Source organism: Cherax quadricarinatus, chromosome 38 (assembly GCF_038502225.1).
Source record: "Cherax quadricarinatus isolate ZL_2023a chromosome 38, ASM3850222v1, whole genome shotgun sequence".
NCBI lineage: Eukaryota > Metazoa > Arthropoda > Malacostraca > Decapoda > Parastacidae > Cherax > Cherax quadricarinatus.
Genome location: NC_091329.1, coordinates 14,601,687 through 14,627,834, shown reverse-complemented (window position 1 = coordinate 14,627,834; position 26,148 = coordinate 14,601,687). Strand labels below are relative to the sequence as shown.

Genomic DNA, 26,148 nt, shown 5'->3' with positions numbered 1-26,148 from the left:
AGCAATCCTACCATCATGCAAAACAATTACAGGCTTTCGTTTTACACTCATTTGGCAGGGCGGTAGTACCTCCCTGGGCGGTTGCTGTCTACCAACCTACTACCTAGGACAATTCATCTAATATGACATAATAAACAATATTAACCCTTTCAGGGTCCGTGCCATAGATCTACGGCTTTACGTTCAGGGTCCAAACCGTAGATCTACGCCATGAGCTCAGCTCACTCTGATAAGCTGTGAGTGGTACATTTGGACCTAGATATGAGAGAATACATCTATGTGATAAGTGTGCACCACATAAAACAAATCCTGCAGCATACAGTGTATAATGAGAGAAAAAACCGAGACCATGATTTTCGATTAAAACAGTGAATTTGCAGTGTTTTTTCGTATGTTTTTTATAGTTGTATTTGCGATTTCTTGGTCTCATTTGATAGAATGGAAGACATGTTACAGAAATAGAGATAGTTTTGATTGGTTTTAGCACTGGAAATGGCTTGAAACTGAGCTCTAAGTAGTGGAAATGTTAAATTTTTGCCGATGTTCAAGAGTAAACAAACGACCTCACACGTCTAATACACGCGAGCTGGTGGGTCTAATATACATTCACAAATGTGGTGATGATATTTATACAATTATTACAATATTGCATATCAGTAAATCTTCTATTTTTTTTTGTTTGAATAAAAATTCATTATGCGAGTAAAAAAATCAAAATGGAATTCATTTGTAAAGCCTCAAAACATAACTAATGAACAGGAATACCTACATTGTTTATTCTGGAACCTATTTTGAAATTGGAATATTTTGAACTTTGTGTTAAATTGGCCAAATTACCAATTTCCAATCACTTTATTTTGTAGTTTAAACAGTTGACTTGGCGATTTCTTTTGCTCAATCGATAGAAGTAATACTAGTGAAATAGCTAAGAATTTGGTTGACTGGAATAATGTAATTGGCCTAAAATGGGAGTCAAAGTTGGCAAAATCGCTGACACACCAAAATTTGCGAGAGCATAATTTCGTCAATTTTCCATCAAATTTCGTACTTTGTTTTATTACCTTCATAAAAAGATTCTCTACCATTTCATAAAAAAATAAAAAAAATTTGTTTGAAAATTCTTGGACCCTGGTGCACACTTTGAAATTTGGCCTCTGGACCCTGAAAGGGTTAATAACAGAGGAACATGATATATACTCTAGAATGAATAAAATATGTCATGTCTCTCTCCCTAACCAATGAGTGTTGTTGTGTGTACAAGGGCCACTGAAAGATAAGCCTTACATGGTGGTGATGGCTGCAGCAGAGGCGGCAGTGTTAGTCAGTAGCCCTATATACCTCCAACAACATTGGAAGAGTCAATTTCGTGCTGTCCTTTTTCTATTGATTAATCACTTAACTTACTTGCTACACTGTTAATGCTACACTTTATTGCTGGCTGGCACAATAGCCTTTATCGATTCCTGCTGCTTTAGTATCGTACATATCCCAGAATCACTGAGGAAGGCACATTATCCCCTCTCTCAGCCCTTTACCAAAGGGCTGGCTGGCACTAGGAACTTTCTTTGGGCCCTTGGTGGCTTATTTAGCAGTTGAAAGCACTAAAAAGAATGGAATACAGTGGACCCCCGGTTTGCGATATTAATCCATTCCTGAGAGCTCATCATAAAGCGAATCAATTTTCCGCATAAGAAATAATGGAAATCAAATTAATCCATGCAAGATACCCAAAAGTATGAAAAAAAAAATTTTTACCACATGAAATATTAAGTTTAATGCACACAAACTGAAGAAGACATGCACAGCTTGTAGTACTCTACTAACAATAAAATACATGACACTTACCTTTAATGAAGATCTGGTGATGATTGATGGGATGGGAGGAGGGGGGAGTGTCGACATTGTTAATGTTTAGAAGGGGAATCCCCTTCCATTAGGACTTGAGGTAGCAAGTCCTTTCCCGGGGTTACTTCCCTTCTTTTAATGCCACTAGGACCAGCTTGAGAGTCACTGGACTTCTGTCGCACAACATATCTGTCCATAGAGGCCTGTACCTCTCGTTCCTGTATGACTTCCTAAAGTGGTTCAAAACATTGTCATTGTACAGGTTGCCAACACGGACTGCAGTAGCTGTGTGAGGGTGATTTTCATCAAAAAAGGTTTGCACTTCAAGCCACTTTGCACACATTTCCTTAATCTTTGAAGTAGGCAACTTCTTCAATTTCTCTATCCCCTCCTCCCAAGCAGTTTCCTCAGGTCTGGCCTCTTGCTGTTGAAGATGATCTAGCAGCTCATCAGTGGTTAGTTCGTCATTGTCCTCCTCCACCAACTCTTCCACATCCTCCCCACTAACCTCCAACCCCAAGGACTTCCCCAATGCCACAATGGATTCCTCAACTGGCATAGGATTCCCAGGGTTAACCTCAAACCCTTCAAAATCCCTTTTGTCTACACATTCTGGCCATAATTTTTTCCAAGCAGAGTTCAAGGTCCTCTTAGTCACTCCCTCTCAAGCCTTACCTATAAGGTTTACACAACTGAGGATATTAAAGTGATCCTTCCAAAACTCTGTTAGAGTCAATAGAGTGTCTGTGGTCACTTCAAAGCACCTTTCAAACATAGCTTTTGTGTACAGTTTCTTGAAGTTGGAAATAACCTGCTGGTCCATGGGCTGCAGGAGAGGAGTGGTATTAGGAGGCAAAAACTTGACCTTAATGAAGCTCATGTCCCCAGAAAGTCGCTCTGCCAAGTCTGTAGGATGACCAGGGGCATTGTCTAATACCAAGAGGCACTTAAGGTCTGATTTCTTTTCAGTTAGGTAATTTTTCACATTGGGGGCAAATGCATGGTGTAACCATAGAAAAAGTCCCTAGTGACCCATGCCTTACTGTTTGCCCTCCACAGCACACACAAATTAGCCTTGAGGATATTCTTTTGCCTGAACGCTCTGGTAGTTTCTGAGTGATACACCAATAAAGGCTTCACTTCGCAATCACCACTAGCATTGGCACACATCAGAAGAGTAAGCCTGTCTTCCATAGGCTTATGTCCTGGGAGTGCCTTTTCATCCTGAGTAATGTAGGTCCTGCTTGGCAATTTCTTCCAAAACAGGCCTGTTTTGTCACAATTAAACACTGGTTCAGGTTTCAAGTCTTCACAGTCTATGTAATCCTTGAATTCCTTCACATATTTTTCAGCTGCTTTTTGGTCCGAACTGGCAGCCTCACCATGCCTAATCACACTATGTATGCCACTACGATTCTTAAATCTTTCAAGCCAACCTTTGCTGGCCTTAAATTCACTCACATCACCACTAGTTGCAGGCAATTTCTTTACCAAATCGTCATGCAACTGCCTAGCCTTTTCACAAATGATCACTTGAGATGCTATCTCCTGCTATCTGTTTTTCATTTATCCACACCAATAACAGTCTCTCAACATCTTCTAACAATTGCGGTCGCTGTTTCGTAATCACAGTTGCACCTTTTGCAACAACAGCTTCCTTGATTGCCGTTTTCCTGGTTGATTGGGGTTTTGTATACAACCTGGCCAGCTCCGACACACGCACTCCACTTTTGTACTTTGCAATTATCTCTTTCTTCATTTCAATAGTCATTAGCACCCTTTTTCTTGAAGGGTTGGCACTAGAAGCTTTCTTGGGGCCCATGGTGACTTATTTTGCAGAAACAAGCACCAAAAACACTGTGATAATATGGAATGTACCGAATGTATCCTTAGATGCGAGCACACTGGCTGGCTTGTAAACACTGGCACACACGGGGCAGTTCAGGCCACACGTGGACACGTCTTGGACGAATCGCGTATACCGAGTTTTTTAACAGTAACCGAGGCAAAATTTTTGCGTTAAAATGTATTGAATACCGGATTTATTGGATACCGATGGCATCGTGAACTGGGGGTCCACTGTAATACAAAATGTATCGTATGAACGCGTGGGAGCGTGCTCACTGGCTGATAAACAATGGGCCGCTGTTGCCATGCGGACACGTTCAGGACGAATGACTGTTACCGAGCTCAATGATGATCACTGAGTCAATATTTTGATGAAAAAAACATTGATTTCCGAATATTACGAAATCCGACGACTACAATATCTGGGGTCCACTATACACATTTACAAAGTATATTTATTCCATTTGTATTTATTAACTAATTTCCTGAACTTGTAAACCCTTCTGCCATTACACTATACAATTCTGTGCTCTTGATAATACCATAAACTTTCTGCTATTACACTAGACAATTCCATACTCTTGGTGGTAACATACAGACAACTACAACTACAGTTATTTTATTTCTCACTTCATTCTTTTGAGCTTAACCATAGTTTCCTTTCAAAACTTATACCCCATAATACTTTGCACCTAAATCTCTAGTTTTACTGTTTTCAAACCCATATGCCAAGGCTGCATATTTATACTCGACTTTCTAAATTCATTTTCATTAAATGCAACAATTCCTTCCTTATTCCTTGCTATTCACAAGGTATTGTTGTCATTACAGTTTTCATGAATTCTCATCAGCAGACCACTGTCACAAAATATGGATCAAACAAGTAATGCAATGGTCGTCTCTGCATATTATATGTGTATAAATAAATGAACACTGGAGTGTAAATAAATAAATACTTTTGGAAAAATTGCATGATAGATGTGAAAGCTGCTCAGCCATTTTGTCTAAGCCTAATTGCAATCATAACTGCACTAACGTACGTAGAACCCAGCATGACCCAAGATAAACAACAGTGATACCTATAAACCGAAAAATTACCAATTGAAGTGAAGAATGCCCCACAAACTCCAAGCACAGCCCCGCTGCCAGATGACTACCTACTACAAGCTCTTAACTAATTTAGTTTCTTCAACTAACCACAGCAACTCCTGTACTACTATGAGACCAACTCATAGAAGAAACAGCACTAAGAACAGCAAGGCAGCACCTAGAAATCGACTATTCCATAAGACGACCCAGCAGGACGCCGGTGCCCCATCCACCCCCCCCCTCACCACCCAGAGCGACGCATCACCAACAACAAACATGGCCGACTCACCCTCACCCACCAACCAAGGCGACTCGACTACAACACCACCAACCGTAACTCACTCCCTCTCTACCTCTACTGCCTTCATAGGATTTAACCCATCTGATATGCTCCCAGGTATGACTAATGATCCTGATACTCTAAAGAATTACATCACCACCCTAACAGCGGATAACTTGAATCTTCGTGCTGAAAATGTCTCTCTCCACGCAACAATAACAAACCATGAATCTAAGTTACTTCACCTTGAGAATAAGATCAACAGCCTTGAACAACAGCTAACATCAACTGGTATGACTGATTTTGGCAAGACCCTCCAATCAGTCATAGCCAGTCACACAGATCAAATAGCTTCCCTAAACACGAAGACTGAAGATGCTGTTAAGGACTGGAAAATAAACATGGATACCCAACTGACCAATTATTTTGCTTACCAAGATGATAAGGCAGAGCAAGATAAGCTGGCCGATGCAGTAGTGATTAACAGTTCACTCTTTCCTAGTGAATTAAACCATACCAACTGCAAAGCTACAACTCTCCAGATCATACGCGACCACCTACAGGTTAATGTGCCAGTGTCGGAAATAAAAGAATCACGGTTACTAGGGAACCAAGGGAGAAAAAGTATTATGCTCAGATTTCACACACAAGACAGAAAAAAAGACCTAATAAGTTCATCTATTAAAGCAAAAAAAGATATAGTATACATAAATGAGTGTCTCACAAGAAAACAACAGAACCTTCTGTACAGAGTGAGAAAACTAAAACGTGAGAATAATGATAAAATTTACCAGTGCTTTGTACGTGATGGACAAATTCTAGTAAGAAAAACAAATGTAGGCCATGTGTACTATATTACAAATGAAAATGAACTAGCAAACTTCCTTCATGATGCAAACATTACAGAGTCTGACTGATATTAGTGACCAAATCATTGTACTATGTTAGTGTATGTTATTATGCCATTATTGAACTAATCCCTGTACTATCACCTCCTAGATAGTATTTACTACCTCATTCTCCCATGTGTCCCACACAGTTCCTTGTGTGACCTAATTTGTGTTATCTTCCCAGATTTCCCTTTCACAATTTATTACTTGTTAATAAGATACTTACTCTTTAATAATATCTGTATTATCATTTATTCCTACTAAAGCACTGTTATAATTCTTTTATGATCTTACCTAATTTTCCCTATAGGAGATTCAATTTTTTTTTCTCTCTCTCTTTAAGCCAGATATTACAGTTGTCTATACCATTCCTGGCTACATGGCCATACACAACTGCGGAACAGACCATCAAGGGGGAGGAACAGCTATATACTACTCAAATCAACTCGAATGTATCAATAAATCTTGCACAAGGGACGAACACGGAGAATATATCATAGCCAAATTTAAATCAAAAGACCTGCAAAACCCCCTCACAGTTGTAAACATCTACAGAGTACCACAATCAAACATTTACCACTTTAGTGAAAAACTAGGAAATATAATTACTGATGCACACATGAATAAAGATCACCTACTACAAACAGGAGATTTCAACATAAACATACTACACGACCATGACCCACAAGTAACCAAATTCACAAACACAATGAGCAACTGCCTGCTGCTACCTGCAATATCTAAACCTACAAGAATCACCGAGACAAGTATCTCCTTAATAGACCAAATCTGGACAAACACCATATCCCCTTTAAAATCAGGCATAATCACAGACAACACTACAAACCACTACCCATATCTAATCTGGGCAAACTGCCACAAGACATTACAAAAGTAACCTTCAGAATACATAACGAGACAGCAGTTAACGACTTTATAGCAGCTATGAATAACATTGATTGGCAAAATGAGCTTGACATATATACAGATACGAATGAATGTATAAATAATTTTCTAAAGAAAGCCCAAAGCCTCTATAACAAACCTTGCCCCCAAAAAACTAAACAGATCACAGCTGGTTTCTTTTTCTGTCTCATAAACATGCTAGATAACAGGGATATCTTGCTACTCCTACTTACACTTTGGTCACACTTCACAGACACGCACATGCATATATATATATACATACATCTAGGTTTTTCTCCTTTTTCTAAATAGCTCTTGTTCTTCTTTATTTCTTCTATTGTCCATGGGGAAGTGGAAAAGAATCTTTCCTCCGTAAGCCATGCGTGTCGTATGAGGCGACTAAAATGCCGGGAGCAATGGGCTAGTAACCCCTTCTCCTGTAGACATTTACTAAAAAAGAGAAGAAGAAAAACTTTATAAAACTGGGATGCTTAAATGTGCGTGGATGTAGTGCGGATGACAAGAAACAGATGATTGCTGATGTTATGAATGAAAAGAAGTTGGATGTCCTGGCCCTAAGCGAAACAAAGCTGAAGGGGGTAGGGGAGTTTCAGTGGGGGGAAATAAATGGGATTAAATCTGGAGTATCTGAGAGAGTTAGAGCAAAGGAAGGGGTAGCAGTAATGTTAAATGATCAGTTATGGAAGGAGAAAAGAGAATATGAATGTGTAAATTCAAGAATTATGTGGATTAAAGTAAAGGTTGGATGCGAAAAGTGGGTCATAATAAGCGTGTATGCACCTGGAGAAGAGAGGAATGTAGAGGAGAGAGAGAGATTTTGGGAGATGTTAAGTGAATGTATAGGAGCCTTTGAACCAAGTGAGAGAGTAATTGTGGTAGGGGACCTGAATGCTAAAGTAGGAGAAACTTTTAGAGAGGGAGTGGTAGGTAAGTTTGGGGTGCCAGGTGTAAATGATAATGGGAGCCCTTTGATTGAACTTTGTATAGAAAGGGGTTTAGTTATAGGTAATACATATTTTAAGAAAAAGAGGATAAATAAGTATACAAGATATGATGTAGGGCGAAATGACAGTAGTTTGTTGGATTATGTATTGGTAGATAAAAGACTGTTGAGTAGACTTCAGGATGTACATGTTTATAGAGGGGCCACAGATATATCAGATCACTTTCTAGTTGTAGCTACACTGAGAGTAAAAGGTAGATGGGATACAAGGAGAATAGAAGCATCAGGGAAGAGAGAGGTGAAGGTTTATAAACTAAAAGAGGAAGCAGTTAGGGTAAGATATAAACAGCTATTGGAGGATAGATGGGCTAATGAGAGCATAGGCAATGGGGTCGAAGAGGTATGGGGTAGGTTTAAAAATGTAGTGTTAGTGTGTTCAGCAGAAGTTTGTGGTTACAGGAAAGTGGGTGCGGGAGGGAAGAGGAGCGATTGGTGGAATGATGATGTAAAGAGAGTAGTAAGGGAGAAAAAGTTAGCATATGAGAAGTTTTTACAAAGTAGAAGTGATGCAAGGAGGGAAGAGTATATGGAGAAAAAGAGAGAGGTTAAGAGAGTGGTGAAGCAATGTAAAAAGAGAGCAAATGAGAGAGTGGGTGAGATGTTTTCAACAAATTTTGTTGAAAATAAGAAAAAGTTTTGGAGTGAGATTAACAAGTTAAGAAAGCCTAGAGAACAAATGGATTTGTCAGTTAAAAATAGGAGAGGAGAGTTATTAAATGGAGAGTTAGAGGTATTGGGAAGATGGAGGGAATATTTTGAGGAATTGTTAAATGTTGATGAAGATAGGGAAGCTGTGATTTCGTGTATAGGACAAGGAGGAATAACATCTTGTAGGAGTGAGGAAGAGCCAGTTGTGAGTGTGGGGGAAGTTCGTGAGGCAGTAGGTAAAATGAAAGGGGGTAAGGCAGCCGGGATTGATGGGATAAAGATAGAAATGTTAAAAGCAGGTGGGGATATAGTTTTGGAGTGGTTGGTGCAATTATTTAATAAATGTATGGAAGAGGGTAAGGTACCTAGGGATTGGCAGAGAGCATGCATAGTTCCTTTGTATAAAGGCAAAGGGGATAAAAGAGTGCAAAAATTATAGGGGGATAAGTCTGCTGAGTATACCTGGTAAAGTGTATGGTAGAGTTATTATTGAAAGAATTAAGAGTAAGACGGAGAATAGGATAGCAGATGAACAAGGAGGCTTTAGGAAAGGTAGGGGGTGTGTGGACCAGGTGTTTACAGTGAAACATATAAGTGAACAGTATTTAGATAAGGCTAAAGAGGTCTTTGTGGCATTTATGGATTTGGAAAAGGCGTATGACAGGGTGGATAGGGGGGCAATGTGGCAGATGTTGCAGGTGTATGGTGTAGGAGGTAGGTTACTGAAAGCAGTGAAGAGTTTTTACGAGGATAGTGAGGCTCAAGTTAGAGTATGTAGGAAAGAGGGAAATTATTTCCCAGTAAAAGTAGGCCTTAGACAAGGATGTGTGATGTCACCGTGGTTGTTTAATATATTTATAGATGGGGTTGTAAGAGAAGTAAATGCGAGGGTCTTGGCAAGAGGCGTGGAGTTAAAAGATAAAGAATCACACACAAAGTGGGAGTTGTCACAGCTGCTCTTTGCTGATGACACTGTGCTCTTGGGAGATTCTGAAGAGAAGTTGCAGAGATTGGTGGATGAATTTGGTAGGGTGTGCAAAAGAAGAAAATTAAAGGTGAATACAGGAAAGAGTAAGGTTATGAGGATAACAAAAAGATTAGGTGATGAAAGATTGAATATCAGATTGGAGGGAGAGAGTATGGAGGAGGTGAATGTATTCAGATATTTGGGAGTGGACGTGTCAGCGGATGGGTCTATGAAAGATGAGGTGAATCATAGAATTGATGAGGGGAAAAGGGTGAGTGGTGCACTTAGGAGTCTCTGGAGACAAAGAACTTTGTCCTTGGAGGCAAAGAGGGGAATGTATGAGAGTATAGTTTTACCAACGCTCTTATATGGGTGTGAAGCATGGGTGATGAATGTTGCAGCGAGGAGAAGGCTGGAGGCAGTGGAGATGTCATGTCTGAGGGCAATGTGTGGTGTGAATATAATGCAGAGAATTCGTAGTTTGGAAGTTAGGAGGAGGTGCGGGATTACCAAAACTGTTGTCCAGAGGGCTGAGGAAGGGTTGTTGAGGTGGTTCGGACATGTAGAGAGAATGGAGCGAAACAGAATGACTTCAAGAGTGTATCAGTCTGTAGTGGAAGGAAGGCGGGGTAGGGGTCGGCCTAGGAAAGGTTGGAGGGAGGGGGTAAAGGAGGTTTTGTGTGCGAGGGGCTTGGACTTCCAGCAGGCATGCGTGAGCGTGTTTGATAGGAGTGAATGGAGACAAATGGTTTTTAATACTTGACGTGCCGTTGGAGTGTGAGCAAAGTAACATTTATGAAGGGGTTCAGGGAAACCGGCAGGCCGGACTTGAGTCCTGGAGATGGGAAGTACAGTGCCTGCACTCTGAAGGAGGGGTGTTAATGTTGCAGTTTAAAAACTGTAGTGTAAAGCACCCTTCTGGCAAGACAGTCATGGAGTGAATGATGGTGAAAGTTTTTCTTTTTCGGGCCACCCTGCCTTGGTGGGAATCGGCCAGTGTGATAATAAATAAAAATAATAATCACAGCAAAGAGATTGAATAATCCCTGGCTAACAACCAGCATCCTCAAATCCATTAACACAAAGCACAAATATGAAAAACAGTATAGAATGGGTCAAATAACTAGAGAACAGTCTAAACGTTACTCGTCAGCTCTTACCAGCCTGATAAGAAGATCTAAAAAATTGTATTATGAAAATTACATAACATCAAAAGTGATATGAAAAAAACCTGTAAAACTCTATCTGAAATTCTTGGTACTAAAAAGTTATCCAAAAACAAAACAATTAAACTAGCAAAATCAGATGAACCTCTACTCATACCAACTTAAACAGCAAACAGACTCAATGTTTTCTTCTCCACCATAGGAAAAAAAAATCTAGCGAACAAAATACCAAGCGCAAACACCCGTCCATCAGACTACCTCATAGGTACCTACCCAAATACGCTATTCCTAGCTCCAACCAACCCCATAGAAGTTACGCTCATCATAAACACCCTTAAAAACAAGGCAGGAGACATAAACAACTTGCCTGCTTTTATGTACAAAAAAGCTTCTCAAGTATTGTCACCAATTATTGCAACGCTCTTTAACAAATCCATTGAATCATCTACCTTCCCAACAATCCTCAAAATAGCGAGGGTCACTCCGATCCACAAAGGAGGTGACCAAGCTGACTTGAATAATTATAGACCAATACCTAACTTACCACTGCTTTCTAAAATCTTTGAAAAATTAATTCATAGATGGATCTATTCCTACCTCGTCTCACACAACATATTAAACCCTTGTCAGTTTGGATTCAGGAATAATAAAAGCACAAATGATGCTATCATACACATGCTAGAACTAATATATACCGCACTCGAAAAGAAAGAAGTCCCGCTGGGCATTTTCATTGATTTACGTAAAGCTTTCGATACAGTCGACCATGAACTGCTGTACTCCAAATTAACGCACTGTGGTATCAGAGGCCACTCCTTCAACTATCTAAAATCATACCTTAGTAACAGAACTCAATATGTGTATGCAAATGATGCAAACTCTTCCACCCAACCAATCACAGTAGGAGTCCCACAAGGAAGTGTCCTTGGACCACTCCTCTTTCTCATCTACATCAATGATCTACCAAATGCATCACAGCTACTCAAACCCATATTATTTGCAGATGACACTACATATGTCTTTTCCCACCCAAACACAGTCATACTAGCAAACACAGTCAATGCCGAATTGCAGAAAATATCTGCCTGGATGATGACTAATAAACTTACCCTGAACACTGATAAAACCTATTTCATTCAGTTTGGAAACAAAGCTGCAAATGATCCAATTAACATAACGCTAAATGGATCATCAGTCACAAGACTCACAGAGGGAAAATTCCTAGGTATCCACCTTGACAGTAGCCTTAAGTTCCAGACACATATACAACAAATCACCAAGAAAATCTCCAAGACTGTAGGCATACTATCAAAGATAAGGTACTACGTTCCACAATCAGCTCTCCTGGCACTGTACCATTCACTCATATACCCTTATCTTACATATGGAATTTGTGCATGGGGATCAACAACATCCAATCACCTAAAACCCCTAATAACCCAGCAAAAGGCAGCAGTAAGAATGATAACAAATTCCCACTCCCGCCAGCATACTCCACCAATTTTCAAAAGTCTGAATCTGCTCACCATTAAGAACATCCATACTTATTCATGTGCCTACTACATACACAGAACAATACATGCAAATATAAACCTTCCACTCAAACTTCTCCTCACCAACCTAAACAGGACACATGACCACAACACAAGACAGATCTCTTTTTGATATACCTCGTGTCCATATCACACTGTGTAAAAACTCTATGCACATAAAGGGCCCCAAAATATGGAATTCATTACCAGAAGATATTAAAGTAACCCAGTCTGAAAATCAATTTAAGACTCTTCTCAAAAGCCACTTAATCACTCTAGACTAAATGCTTAGTAAATACTCAGTACACACATACTTATGTACTCCCACATCATAACTTCAACAATTACCTTTAACCTTTTATCCATTCTTGACAGGAATATAATTGAATCATTCTTTTCACAAAAAGCATTTTAATATATCTTTTGTCTTATATGAAATTTGATTCACTTATTATTAATAATCTACTATACACCAATGAAATAATTACTATCCTACTGTACAACTATGAAACAATCCTTAGTGTTAATTAGTCTGTAAGCCAATAATGTAGTCAGCCCATAATGCCTAGGCATAATAGAGGCTCTCTTTGCATTGCAACCCACTATTGTAAATACAAAATCTCAATGTACTAATTTGCAAAGACATTAAATAAATAAATAATCTGGGAGAGGGTCACCAGTAGCAATACACCTCATCTCTGCCTCATCATCAACAGCATTAGTAATATTTAAATACTGTTCCACTTTTGGTTTGGTGAGAACCTGCAGTTGAGCTGATGCGTGATCTTCTCCAGCAGGGTTCTTTGCTGTGCACCGGTAGACACCAGAATGCTCGGGTCGTAGGGCCATGATTGTCAGAATACCCTTGTCACTATCAATAAAATAATCCTCTTTCTCCTTTAGTGGTTCATTATCCTTGTTAACCCAAGAATATGATGGCGCTGGCTTTCCTATGGCTCCACAATGGAAGGTAACAGAATCTTTTTCAACCCCTTTTGTGTCCTTCGGGGGATTTTCAATTCTTGGGGGTATGAACACTTCCACCTGAATGTCTCTATATTCAATGGAGCCTAGTTCAGGCACACGAGCACGACAACGGTATATACCTTCATCTGCTTCTGTGACTCTCTTTATCAATACACCATCCTGCTGGATGATATAATTTTCATCTGCAATTGGAAAAATGCATCTAAATAGACTGTGAATTCAGTAATATAAATCTCAACCTGTAACTAACCCTTCGTTTAATTGTACATACAAGTAGCCAATATAAATCTCAAATGATAAATTTTTTTTATCACAGTAATAATAAGTATGAACTCATGATCTAAATAAAAAAAATAAATTGAACTATAAATAAAGTCCAGTAGCATATACAATACAGTGGAACCTCGGTATGCGACCTTAATTCATTCCAGAAGGCTGTTCGAGTGCCTCTCAGTTTGATAATCGAGCAAGTTCTTCCCAACCAATTTTCTGTTTGGTCGGCTGTTATCACTAATTGTCATAGGCCCCAGGGTGACTTATTTATACAAAAAAAAAAAAAAAAAAAAAAAAAAGCGAACACGAAACAGTTTACAGCAAAATTCTGGCAGGTCACATTTGTTTGGTCGAGTGCTAAGCTTTGTTCGAGTAGAGAGCTGGTCGTATACCGAGGTTCCACTGTATTTGCAACATGATTAAATCATTGAAAAAATCAGACTTGTATATCATTTGATATACAGTACTAGAATAGAATTAATATGAACAAGTTTACACCAAAGAAAAAAAATGTGTCCCATGGTATATAAATGATATTAAAGACACTATACAGTATATATATCTACTATGAACTAAATGACAAGCTAGAAGAAATCACTAAGATTCTTTACTGTGCAAAGAATTGAGACAATGAAACACATCATGATAATTGCAAAAAAGCTGAGAACATTATAATAAGTGTAACCTCAGATTTCAATTCCTTAGGATCACACTAAGCAGCAGAAATTTTTCACATACTATTTTTTAATGGTACAAGGTCCTTCAGCCAATCAACCTGTGGGGCAGGCTTGGCAACTGGAGTGCACCGAATCTTGTATTCTGTGTTAATAAACGGTGTTTGGTGCACAGGCGTATCTCCAAAATGAATGTCCACTGTAAGACAAAACAATACAGTAATATATGTATGACAGTTTACACCATATTTCAATAGTATTTATCACTGACAAACATAGCTACCAGGTACTTTATATATATTAAAAAAAATTAACATTCACACTTGAGTTGAATACCTGTATAATAAAGTTGTTAAAAATATCTGAATTTCAATTACATCTCACTCTCTTAGACAAAGAAAAATTTTTATTCAAACTTACTATATGCTTCTACGGCCAGGCCAGCCGAGAGTTTCTGATTACCAGCGTAAGTGGCAGTACAGTTGTAAATTCCTGTATCTTGCTCACGAAGATTTTGAATCATCAGATCTAGTTTGCCAGGGCCTCCAATGCCCTCAAGTGTGTTGATCCTGGTGGGACAGAGTGAGGGCTGACACCAATATTCATATGTATAACAAGTGCATTGATTCAAGGTACAATTAGTGTATATATAGATACAAAAAAAAGATTTTTAAGTTAAAATATTTTTAAGTGATTCATAGTGCACAGCATCAGGTTTTATATAATGCAATAAGACTGCAGGAAACAGGTGATATCTTAAAATGCAATATAACCACAGTGAAATATATGTAATACAGTATTCCAAACACTTGGTTTATTACAATATTTCATTGTGTGTGTGTGTGTATATATATATTATATATATATATATATATATATATATATATATATATATATATATATATATATATATATATATATATATATATATATATATATATATATATACACATACATACAGTGGACCCCCGCTTAACGATCACCTCCCAATGTGGCCAATTATGTAAGTGTATTTATGTAAGTGCGTTTGTACGTTTATGTTTGGGGGTCTGAAATGGACTAATCTACTTCACAATATTCCTTGTGGGAACAAATTCGGTCAGTACTGGCACCTGAACATACTTCTGGAATGAAAAAATATCGTTAACCAGGGGTCCACTGTGTGTATATATATATATATATATATATATATATATATATATATATATATATATATATATATATATATATATAATATAGTATATATATATAATATATATATATTATAGTATTATTATATTATATACAGTGGAACCTCAGTTTTCGTGATTAATTCGTTTCAGAAAGTCTGACAAAAACCAAATTGTACGAAAACTGAAGTAATATTTCCCATAAGAAATAATGTTAAACCAATTAATCCGTTCCCGACACCCAAAAATATTAACAGAAAATACATTTTATCGAGAATAACTATAGTTTTGCATACAGAAAACAATGAGAAATAAATATAAATGACTAATGAAATGGATAAATGAACATTTAACATCACTTTTACTTTTACTGAAGACTTGTTGGCATATGGAAGACAGAGAGGAGGGGAGAGTGAGGAAAGGTTATTGTTTGGAAGGGGAATTCCTTTCCATAAGGGCTTCAGGTATCAAGGTCCTATCTGGGGTTACTTCCCTTCTTTTCATGTAAAGTAAAAGGACACATGTGCAACTAATGTGACATTTTATTGTGGCAACGTTTTGCTCTCCAAGAGCTTTGTCAAGCTCCTGGTGAGCAAAATGTTGCCACAATAAAATGTCACATTATTTGCACTTGTGTCCTTTTACTTTACATATTGTCAGTAATTCTACCAACATATATACACTCCCTTCTTTGTGTTTTACTGGCACTAGTCCCAGCTTGACAAGGGATTGTCATTGAATATGTTGCAGACATGGCTTGTAACAGCTTTGTTAGGGTGATTTTTCTCCACAAAACTTTGCAACTCATTCCACTTTGCACAAATGTCCTTAATTTCTGAAGAGGGCACCTTCTTCCCTATCTCTTCCTACTCCTCCTCTGAAGCAATTTCCTCAGCTGTGGTCTGTTGCTGTTCCAGATGAAAGTCTTGCAGCTCTTCACTGAGGTCGTCCATCAACTCTTCCACATCCTGGCCACTCACAGCCAACCACATAGATTTCCCCAAAGTTACAATAGATTCCACAACAGGAATAGGGTTGTCGGGTGTGTGTGGGGAAGTACCCTGGTTAGTGTGTGGGGAAGTACCCTGGTTAGTGTGTGGGGAAGTACCCTGGTTAGTGTGTGGGGAAGTACCCTGGCCCTGGCTAGTGTGTGTGGGGAAGTACCCTGGCTGGTGTGGGGAAGTACCCTGGCTGGTGTGTACCCTCTTTCTGGCTGAATTCTATCATCTTTCTCGCCTTCTTTATCAAAGGGCTGGCACTAGCAGCTTTCTTTGAGCCCATGGTGGCTTATTTAGCAGTCACACACAATAAACAAGTGCAAAAACCAATGTATTATTATGAAATGTTTCGTATTATCTCACAGGGTAATGTTCACTCGCCGAGAAACAGTGCCACACCGACTCTGAATGCACCTGTGGGAGGCTTTGTGTGTGCAGTGCCACTGGGACACTTTCCATACGACTGCCGAAATCCAAGGGAAATCATGAAAACCAAGGCTAGATATTTTGATGAAAAAAGTTGCCGATAACCAAAATTCACGAAAACCGAGACTCGCGAAAACCAAGGGTCCACTGTATGTGTATACATACAGAAAGGACCCTTAGTTATTGGCTGTTCCGAATATCGGCCAATTCGGTTTTTGCCCACTTTTTTGGCTGAAATTCTATCCCAGTTATCGGCCGTTATTTCAAGAGAGCAGCCATATTGGACACATAATAAATCACTCTTGAGCACATTAAATGTCTTATTTTTGGTTACCATAGACATTTTCATTAATCCATCTATGACATTTTCTTCAAAATTATATGAGAAACACATTACATATTATATAAAAACATGTAATGTTTATATGCGATGTATGTTTAATAATAATCACTCTTGGGCACATTGTCGTATTTTAGGTTAATATGTATAGACATTTTCATTAAACCATCTGGTCCAATGGCTAATGCGATGATCTGAAGTTTTGAGACTCTCTGATCGCTGGTTCTATCCCTGCCCGTGGTATGGTTTCATCTATGATATTTTCTTCAAAATTATACAAGAAACACGTTACATAGCATACAGCATATCAACATGCAATGTTTGTATGTTATCGAGTGGAGAGTAAACATTACGTTTTCTCTGATTCAGCATTAGAGAAAACTGTGAATCTGGCGTCTCGCCCAGTAACCACCCTTCATATGCATTTGTTAACAATTCTCGGCATGAATTATTCATTACTTCTTCCTCTGTTTATAATGGCATCTCAAGGTAGTTGTTAGAAACAATTAAACTCAGTGAACATGGTAATAATATGGCTGTGTAGTGTAATAATATGGCTGTGTAGTGTAGCCCAGAGGGGGCTACACTACACAGACGGGAGAGGGAGTTGGGGATTTCCAACTCCCTCTCCCCTCCTGCCTTCTTCAGTACACCAACAAGAGTCTTCAATAAAGGTATGTAATGTTCATTTATCATTAAAATTTGTGCTTTATATTTATTTCTCATTGTTTTCTGTATGTAAAACTATAGTTAATCTTTAAAAAATTTATTTTTTGTTAATATTTTTGGGTGTCCAAAACAGATTAATTGGATATACATTAATTCTTATGGGAAATGTTATTTTGGTTTTTGACCTTTTCGGACTTAGGCCGACCTTCTGGAATGGATTATGGCTGATAACTGAGGGTCCACTGTATGTATGTATGTATGTTCTAGAGGTGGTACCTCCCTATATATATATATATATATATATATATATATATATATATATATATATATATTTATATGTATATTTATATGTGTATATATATATATATATATATATATATATATATATATATATATATATATATACACACATATATACACACACACACACACACATACATACACACGCACATTCTTTATGGGGAAGTAGAAAAGAATCTTTCCTCCATAAGCCATGCACGTCGTAAGAGGTGACTAAAATGTCTGGAGCAAGGGGCTAGAAACCCCTTATGTATAAATTACTAAATGTAAAATGAAAAAAAATTTATTATAGGTCACCTTGTCTCAATGGAAGATGGCCGGATCGTTAAAATAAATAAACAAATATGTATGTATGTATATATAATATATACATGAAGTCATACCCTGCTTTACATCATTTTAGCCTATGTCAAATTCACCTTCACTCCACTTTTCTAGAGTAAATTTCAGTTTAGCGAACGCCATTACAGTACATCTGACTTTGTCACTCTGCATCACCTACATTTTTGTGTTTATTATTCTTTAAAAAGAATGATTAAAATATGTTTTTAGTGTTCTTTAATTTTTAGCAACAGTTATATTCTTTTGCTCGTTATTTATGCTAGCTTAACAGTGCTTGTCATCATTTTAAGGTATTATGTCCAGTTTACATCAAAAACTGGGTTATGTCACAGATCTTGCCTCCCAGCATACATAAGGGGGATTACCAACAGACCCCTGGCAGTCTTCAAGCTGGCACTGGACAAGCACCTAAAGTCGGTTCGTGACCAGCCGGGCTGTGACGCGTACGTTGGTTTGCGTGCAGCCAGCAGTAACAGCCTGGTTGATCAGGCTCTGATCCACCAGGAGGCCTGGTCACAGACCGGGCCGGGGGGGCGTTGACCCCCGGAACTCTCTCCAGGTAAACTCCAGGTAATTAATGACGTAGAGCAGGGTATGACTGTGTGTACATTATATATAAAATTTATATTGAATGAATCAATGATGAATATTCGTGTTTTTTTGTTTTTTGTATTACCCTGCCTGTCAGTTTTCTTTTTGTCATGTCTTGCTGAAAGTGGGGACCAACAGGCCTTCTGTAGTGCACTTTGGGTAAATGTTGCTTTGCTGAGATAAATTCATTGATGTATGTATGTATGTATATTAGAATTATAGCAGTTTTACAAACATAAAAGAAAGAACTGGGTGTAAAGCAGATGAAACAAGAACAAAAAGTATTAATAAAATTACAAAATGCCATGAAATAAGCACAGTCCAAAAATAAACAATGAACAGAGGATAAATTCATATAAATGAAAGCTGCTCATGGACTCACCTACCGTTGTAGCATTGTTCAACAAATTTATAGAAACCAAAATGTTTGCAAATATGCTTAAGCATTATGCTAATCCAGAAAAATGAAGATCCAAAAGAAATCAGCCATGACAGGCCATTTTCTAACTTGCCATTATTATCTAAAAATTTTGAAAAAAAAAAAAAATACACAAATGTACACATTCATAACTACTGTAAATGTAATGTTCTTAACCATTTACCAGTTGCATTTTGGGCTAGGAAAAAATATGAATGATGCAGTAATATAAAAATGCTTCACTCAATCTATAAAACCTCTAGCTAATAAAAGAATGGTAGTACCTTCCTGGGTGACTGCTGTTTACCAACCTATTACCTACCACACAAATGAGTCTTACCAGACCAGTTACCTTTGTCTCAGGTCTTAAAGTGACAGAACATTAAGATGGTCAAGTCAAAAGAAGGTTAAAGTTTTGAAGAGAACAGTTTTAACAAAATGAAGAAGCTTAAGCTTTATTATTATATACTCTTTTAAACAATATATATACAGTTTGTAATATGCATTTTATGTTAAAAGCTTTAAAATCTTTCATAATATAGTACAAGCAGTGCTGGTTTAAGCCTTGCCAGGGCTAAAAAGCAAATATTTTAGAGAATCCCAAAGTGAGTGTCACCCATGGAACACAAGTTTCACGAGTGATTTATTAACCCTTTCAGGGTTTTCGACGTACTAGTACTGCTTACGCACCAGGGTCTTGACGTACTAGTATGCCTAAATTCTAGCGCCTTCAAATCTAGTGAGAGAAAGCTGGTAGGCCTACATATGAAAGAATGGGTCTATGTGGTCAGTGTGCACAGTATAAAAAAAATCCTGCAGCACACAGTGCGTAATGAGAGAAAAAAAAAAAACTTTGACCGTGTTTTTGGATTAAAACAGAAACTTTGCACTGTATATTCGTATGGTATTTATTGTTATATTCTAGTTTTCCTGGTCTCATTTTATAGAATGGAAGACATATTACAGAAATTGAGATGATTTTGACTGTTTTCACAATGAAAAGTACCTTGAAATTGAGCTCAAAGTAGCAGAAATGTTCGATTTTTATCAAAGTTCAAAAGTAAACAAATCATGCCAAGCGTCCAATACGTGTCAATTGGCGAGTCTAATATTCTTTCACAAGTGCATTGATATTATTTATACCATTTCTACACTAATGCAGTAGTCTGCATAACAGTAAATCTTCTATTTTTTTTGTAAGAATAAAAATTCAAAGTGAAAAGCAAAAGAAATATAAGAGGGGCCTGGGGACGTGACTAACGAACAGAGAACTTGTTATTTTAGTGTCAGGAATGTCTTTCTTGTTTATTCTGGACCCTATTTGGAAATTGGCATCTTCTGAAATTTGTTTGAAATTGGCAAAATTGCCAATTTCTAACCACTTTATTGGATAGTTGAAATTGGTAAATGGGTGGTTTCTTGTACTCATTCGATAGAAAAAATGGAGTTCTAGCAAAATAAATATGATTTTTGTCAACTAGTACACAGGAATTGGCCAAAAATAAGGCTCAAAGCGGGCGAAATTGCCCACTTTGGGCGAGACCGCTAACTTCGTGAAAGCCTAATTCCTTAAGTTTTCCATCAAATTTCATACTTTTGGTGTCATTATGATTGGGAAAAGATTATATATAATTTTGTAAGAAAAAATTTTTTTTTTCCGAAAAATCTTCGACCCTGAGAACAAGTTTAGGAGAGGGCCTCTCGACCCTGAAAGGGTTAACCCTTTGACTGTAGCAGCCGTATATATACGTCTTACGAGGTACCGTGTTTGACGTATATATACTCATAAATTCTAGTGGCTTCAAATCAAGCAGGAGAAAGCTGGTAGGCCCACATGTGAGAGAATGGGTCTGTGTGGTCAGTGTGCACCATATAAAAAAAATCCTGGAGCACGCAGTGCATAATGAGACAAAAAAAAACTCCGACTGTTTTTTTAATTAAAATGCCGACTTTGTGGTCTATTTTCGTATAGTATTTATGGTTGTATTCTCGTTTTCTTGGTCTCATTTGATAGAATGGAAAACATATTATAGAAATAGAGGTGATTTTGATTGATTTTACTATAAAAAGAACCTAGAAATGGAGCTCTAAGTAGGGGAAATGTTTGATTTTTGCCAATGTTCAAAAGTAAACAAATGATGCCATTGTCCAATAAATGTCCAACTAGCCATTCTAATATGCAGTCATGAATGGGTTGATGTTATTTATACAATTATTACAGTATTGCAGTAGTCTGCATAATAGTAAGTCTTCTATTTTTTGTTTGAATAAAAATTCAAAACAGAAAGCAAGAGTAATATTAGAGGGGCCTGGAAACATGACTGATGAGCAAAGAAAATGTTACTTTAGAGCCAGGAATGTCTGCATTGTTCATTCTGGACCTTATTTTGAAATTGTCATATTTTTTAGTTTTCGTGAAATTGGCCAAATTGCAAATTTCTGACCACATTATTAGGTAGTTGAAATCGGTAAATGGGCAGTTTCTTGTACTCAATCGATAGAAAAAATGGAGTTCTAAAGAAATAGCTATGAGTTTGGGCGACTGGAACAATGGAATTAGCCGAAAATAGGGCTCAAAGTGGGCGAAATCGCCGATTTGTAAACAGCGCTAAGGTCGCTAATTTCACGAGAGCATAATTCCGTCAGTTTTCCATCAAATTTCGTTTTTTTGGTGTCATTACAATCGGGAAAAGATTCTCTATCATTTCATAAGAAAAAATAATTTTTTAATTTTGCGACACCAGGAGACACCTCAGGATTGGGGGTTGCGACAGTCAAAGGGTTAAAGAGTTCAAGGATTTTTTAATAAAATAATTTTTTCCCCTCATTTAATTGATTGCCTGTGTACACACAAATAGTATTAAGCTGAAATATAATCATGAACCACCTGGCTTTCAAAAAATTCAGTAAACTCGCAAACAAGACTCAGTACTAAGGTACGTACTCAGGTACGTAATGAACAATAAAACAATCACTAATGAAATGAGAACCGAGAGGTTTGACATTCACTGCAGTCTAATAGGTGAATAGAGACAGTTTCTGACATACTTGAGGATGCTGAATGATAGTTGGCAACACTGGGGATTAAACTGCAAAGGGGACTTTTCCCATGACTACACGACATCTACAGCTCTGGAGCTGCTGCTGTTTTCATTAGATTGGCACCTTCAAGTGTGAAATCCAATTGTACAATTTCAATCATGAAGTTCCTCTCTCCAGAAAGACCAGACTCAGGATCTGCAGTAAACACAAAAGTTCCAAAACTTTTGCCATCATCAAAATTAGCTGATACCCACCCATACCATCAAAATCGGTCAATAACTACCGATACTAATACTCTTAGGGCAATATCAGTACGAACAAAATTTACCGATGCCCACTAATACAGTCTACCATGGCCCTTCCCTAGTCTGAAATATGATATATGTTTCCACCAATGCTTTCATGAAGATGACAACTTCTTCATTCATTAGAGCTGTGAGCTACCTTAGGAAACCAAACTTCCCATTTATGTTTGAATATGCATCATACCAGCTCATGAGGCTGCCACCAGCTTCTCCAGAGCAGAAAGGAACCAGAAAGCAATTTAGAAACACTGGGTAGGACACAGTCCTCCACCTGTGTGCTTTCCTTTCACCTCCAACAATTTTAACAATGTGGCAAGCTCCATGAGGCCATCAAAGAGGGAAATGCCACTGTTAAGGCTCTGGGAGCATCAAGTTAATTGTATTAAATCACTGAAGAGCTTTGTACCAGAGTGAAGATATTATCCCAGTTTCCAGATTGTCCATGATGCTCACCAGGCCACTTGCTTCTAAAGTGACACACTATAGTAGAGGAACGCTGACAACAAAACAAAAGTTACAAGTTCTTAACCTGGGGATAATTAACCCTGATGGGTAATTTAGCTTATTTCTGGGGATAATGAGCTCGTGTCACTGTTGCAGCAAGGTAACAAACCTCTCTGAATGAATTTTTTTCGTGTGTGTGTGTGTGTGTGTGTGTGTGTGTGTGTGTGTGTGTGTGTGTGTGTGTGTGTGTGTGTGTGTGTGTGTGTGTGTGTGTGTGTGTGTGTTTTGTCTAAACACACAATTTTATTACATAAGTTTTCCTACTTTTGAAATCCCTTTGGACTATGGGAAACCTTAATTAGTGCTTTGAGCATGCACAGGTAAAAAATCTCTCAATATTATGTCATTAATCCAATGATAATGATCTGGCACACTAACACCAGGAATCTTGGAGAGAAAATGTCTACAAATCCATTGCTGAATCTCTGGTCTAGCTTAGAGGCCTAACCTACTTCCACTAGTGGGCCCCACCCATATGTAACCATGTCTTCAACTGCTGCATGTCTCCACATCAGTGAACCCTGTTGATGTGTGACAATATTTTCAACTGCTGTACCATTCTACTACTTCCACTGGCTCCAGTATGGAAGTCCCCATCCCCATATAACTGTATTAGATTGATAATGCCTGCTGTACAAGTAAACATCTTTCAATAAAGATAGGGTCTTATTTCTCCAGTGACTTTCACTCAAAATTTGTATAAAATGCAGGACTAGCAGGTGTCACCTACTGTCATCTATACTGGATGTTGAATCAACTGAAACAGTGGTATAGTATTTCACAATCCTGGCTTCCATTGCAATTTTTTGTGAACTAGAAGGCCAGAAGGGTGGCAATTAATTTAATGCACAGTATTTATGAAAGATGTGAAACCAAACCTCAGCTCACTATTCACATAATAAGTTCAATGTGCCAAGAATGACTTAAACTGAGAAGTGGCTTCCAGTACATACTCCCAAAATTTTTCCACTATTTGGCAAACTAATGGTCTTGCCACTACCTCGAGATGCTAAACCCTGAGTTTCTAGCAACTTAATCATGACCACAACTCACTTTAGTGCATCTATCCTATATCTGGCTAGATGCACTAAAGTGAGCCTCTAGCCAGTATATTTTTCCAAGAGATTCTCTCTCAGTATTTTTCCAACTGGAGTAATTTGTGCAAAACTGGCCACTGGAAACCTGGGAGAGCAGGAAGGATGCAAAACTGAGAATAGCAAAACCAATAGTTAAGGGTCTGATTTCTCATTTAATTATGAAAATGAGTAAACAAATTGTGTGAACCATTATATCACCTTGCCAACAGTGCTTGTTGGTAGTGATGTTGATAGTTCTGTTGGAAAAACCTGTACAGCATCATCTGATGATGCACGAGACAATTCACCTCTCTAACATGTGTGTAGTTGCCTATTTTTGGTTGCAGGGGTTGATTCTCAGCTCCTGGCCCCATACCTATTTTTAAATCTATGTACAGATCCTACTGTAGATAGCTTCAAAAATTCCATTTCCTGACCACTATGAGGGTGTAGAAATATTTCTTACCATCCTTATGACTTGTGTGTACTTTTAACTTCCAGAGCCTGTGTCCTTGTTTACTTGTTTTCTGTTTCTTGGAGTCTCTCTCCCTCTCTACCCTATCAATTCCCTTCAGTATCCTGCATGTCATTATCATGCTTTCTCTGGTCCTTCTGCTCACTGGCATTAGGTTTTGCTCCTTTAGTCTCTCCTCAAACTCATACCCCCTGATCTCTGGGATTAATCTCATTGCAAACCTCTACTTTTTTACAGTTTCTTGACATGCTTGAACAGGTGTGGGTTCTATACTGGTGTTGCATACTCTTAAGTTGGGCATGACATGTTATATATAGTGATGTGAGTGACAGTTGAAATTCCTCACAGCATCTAAGAACACCTTATGGGAGAGAGAAAAATATCATTGCTGTTTTAATAAGAGACTTTTGCCTAGAATTATCAATGTCTTTAAGAAAACACCCTATACAGGTGCACTTCTAATGCATTGTATATTACATATTGTAATTTAATATTACACATTGTAATTTAATATTTTTTTATTCTTCAATGTATAATCTTGTAACTTGTATCTTATCTATTCTTTATTTTTTATTTTTTTTATTATTATCACACTGGCCGATTCCCACCAAGGCAGGGTGGCCCCCCAAAAAAAAACTTTCACCATCATTCACTCCATCACTGTCTTGCCAGAAGGGTGCTTTACACTACAGTTTTTAAACTGCAACATTAACACCCCTCCTTCAGAGTGCAGGCACTGTACTTCCCATCTCCAGGACTCAAGTCCGGCCTGCCGGTTTCCCTGAACCCATTCATAAATGTTACTTTGCTCACACTCCAACAGCACGTCAAGTATTAAAAACCATTTGTCTCCATTCACTCCTATCAAACACGCTCACGCATGCCTGCTGGAAGTTCAAGCTCCTCGCACACAAAACCTCCTTTACCCCCTCCCTCCAACCTTTCCTAGGCCGACCCCTACCCCGCCTTCCTTCCACTACAGACTGATACACTCTTGAAGTCATTCTGTTTCACTCCATTCTCTCTACATGTCCGAACCACCTCAACAACCCTTCCTCAGCCCTCTGGACAACAGTTTTGGTAATCCCGCACCTCCTCCTAACTTCCAAACTACGAATTCTCTGCATTATATTCACACCACACATTGCCCTCAGACATGACATCTCCACTGCCTCCAGCCTTCTCCTCGCTGCAACATTCATCACTCATGCTTCACACCCATATAAGAGCGTTGGTAAAACTATACTCTCATACATTCCCCTCTTTGCCTCCAAGGACAAAGTTCTTTGTCTCCACAGACTCCTAAGTGCACCACTCACCCTTTTCCCCTCATCAATTCTATGATTCACCTCATCTTTCATAGA

General features: G+C 38.2%; 1 protein-coding gene across 1 annotated transcript in view; it reads right to left on the bottom strand.

Moving 5' to 3' along the window:
• Window positions 1–26,148, bottom strand: part of LOC128693014 (fasciclin-2) — a 363,867-nt gene that overhangs the window by 97,977 nt on the left and 239,742 nt on the right. Inside the window, exons 4-6 of the mRNA XM_070091951.1 lie at window positions 14,550–14,698; window positions 14,194–14,328; window positions 12,854–13,364 (exon numbers count right to left, since the gene is read on the bottom strand). Of these exons, the coding sequence (XP_069948052.1) occupies window positions 12,854–13,364; window positions 14,194–14,328; window positions 14,550–14,698 (795 nt within the window). The remainder of the gene's footprint in view (window positions 1–12,853; window positions 13,365–14,193; window positions 14,329–14,549; window positions 14,699–26,148) is intronic.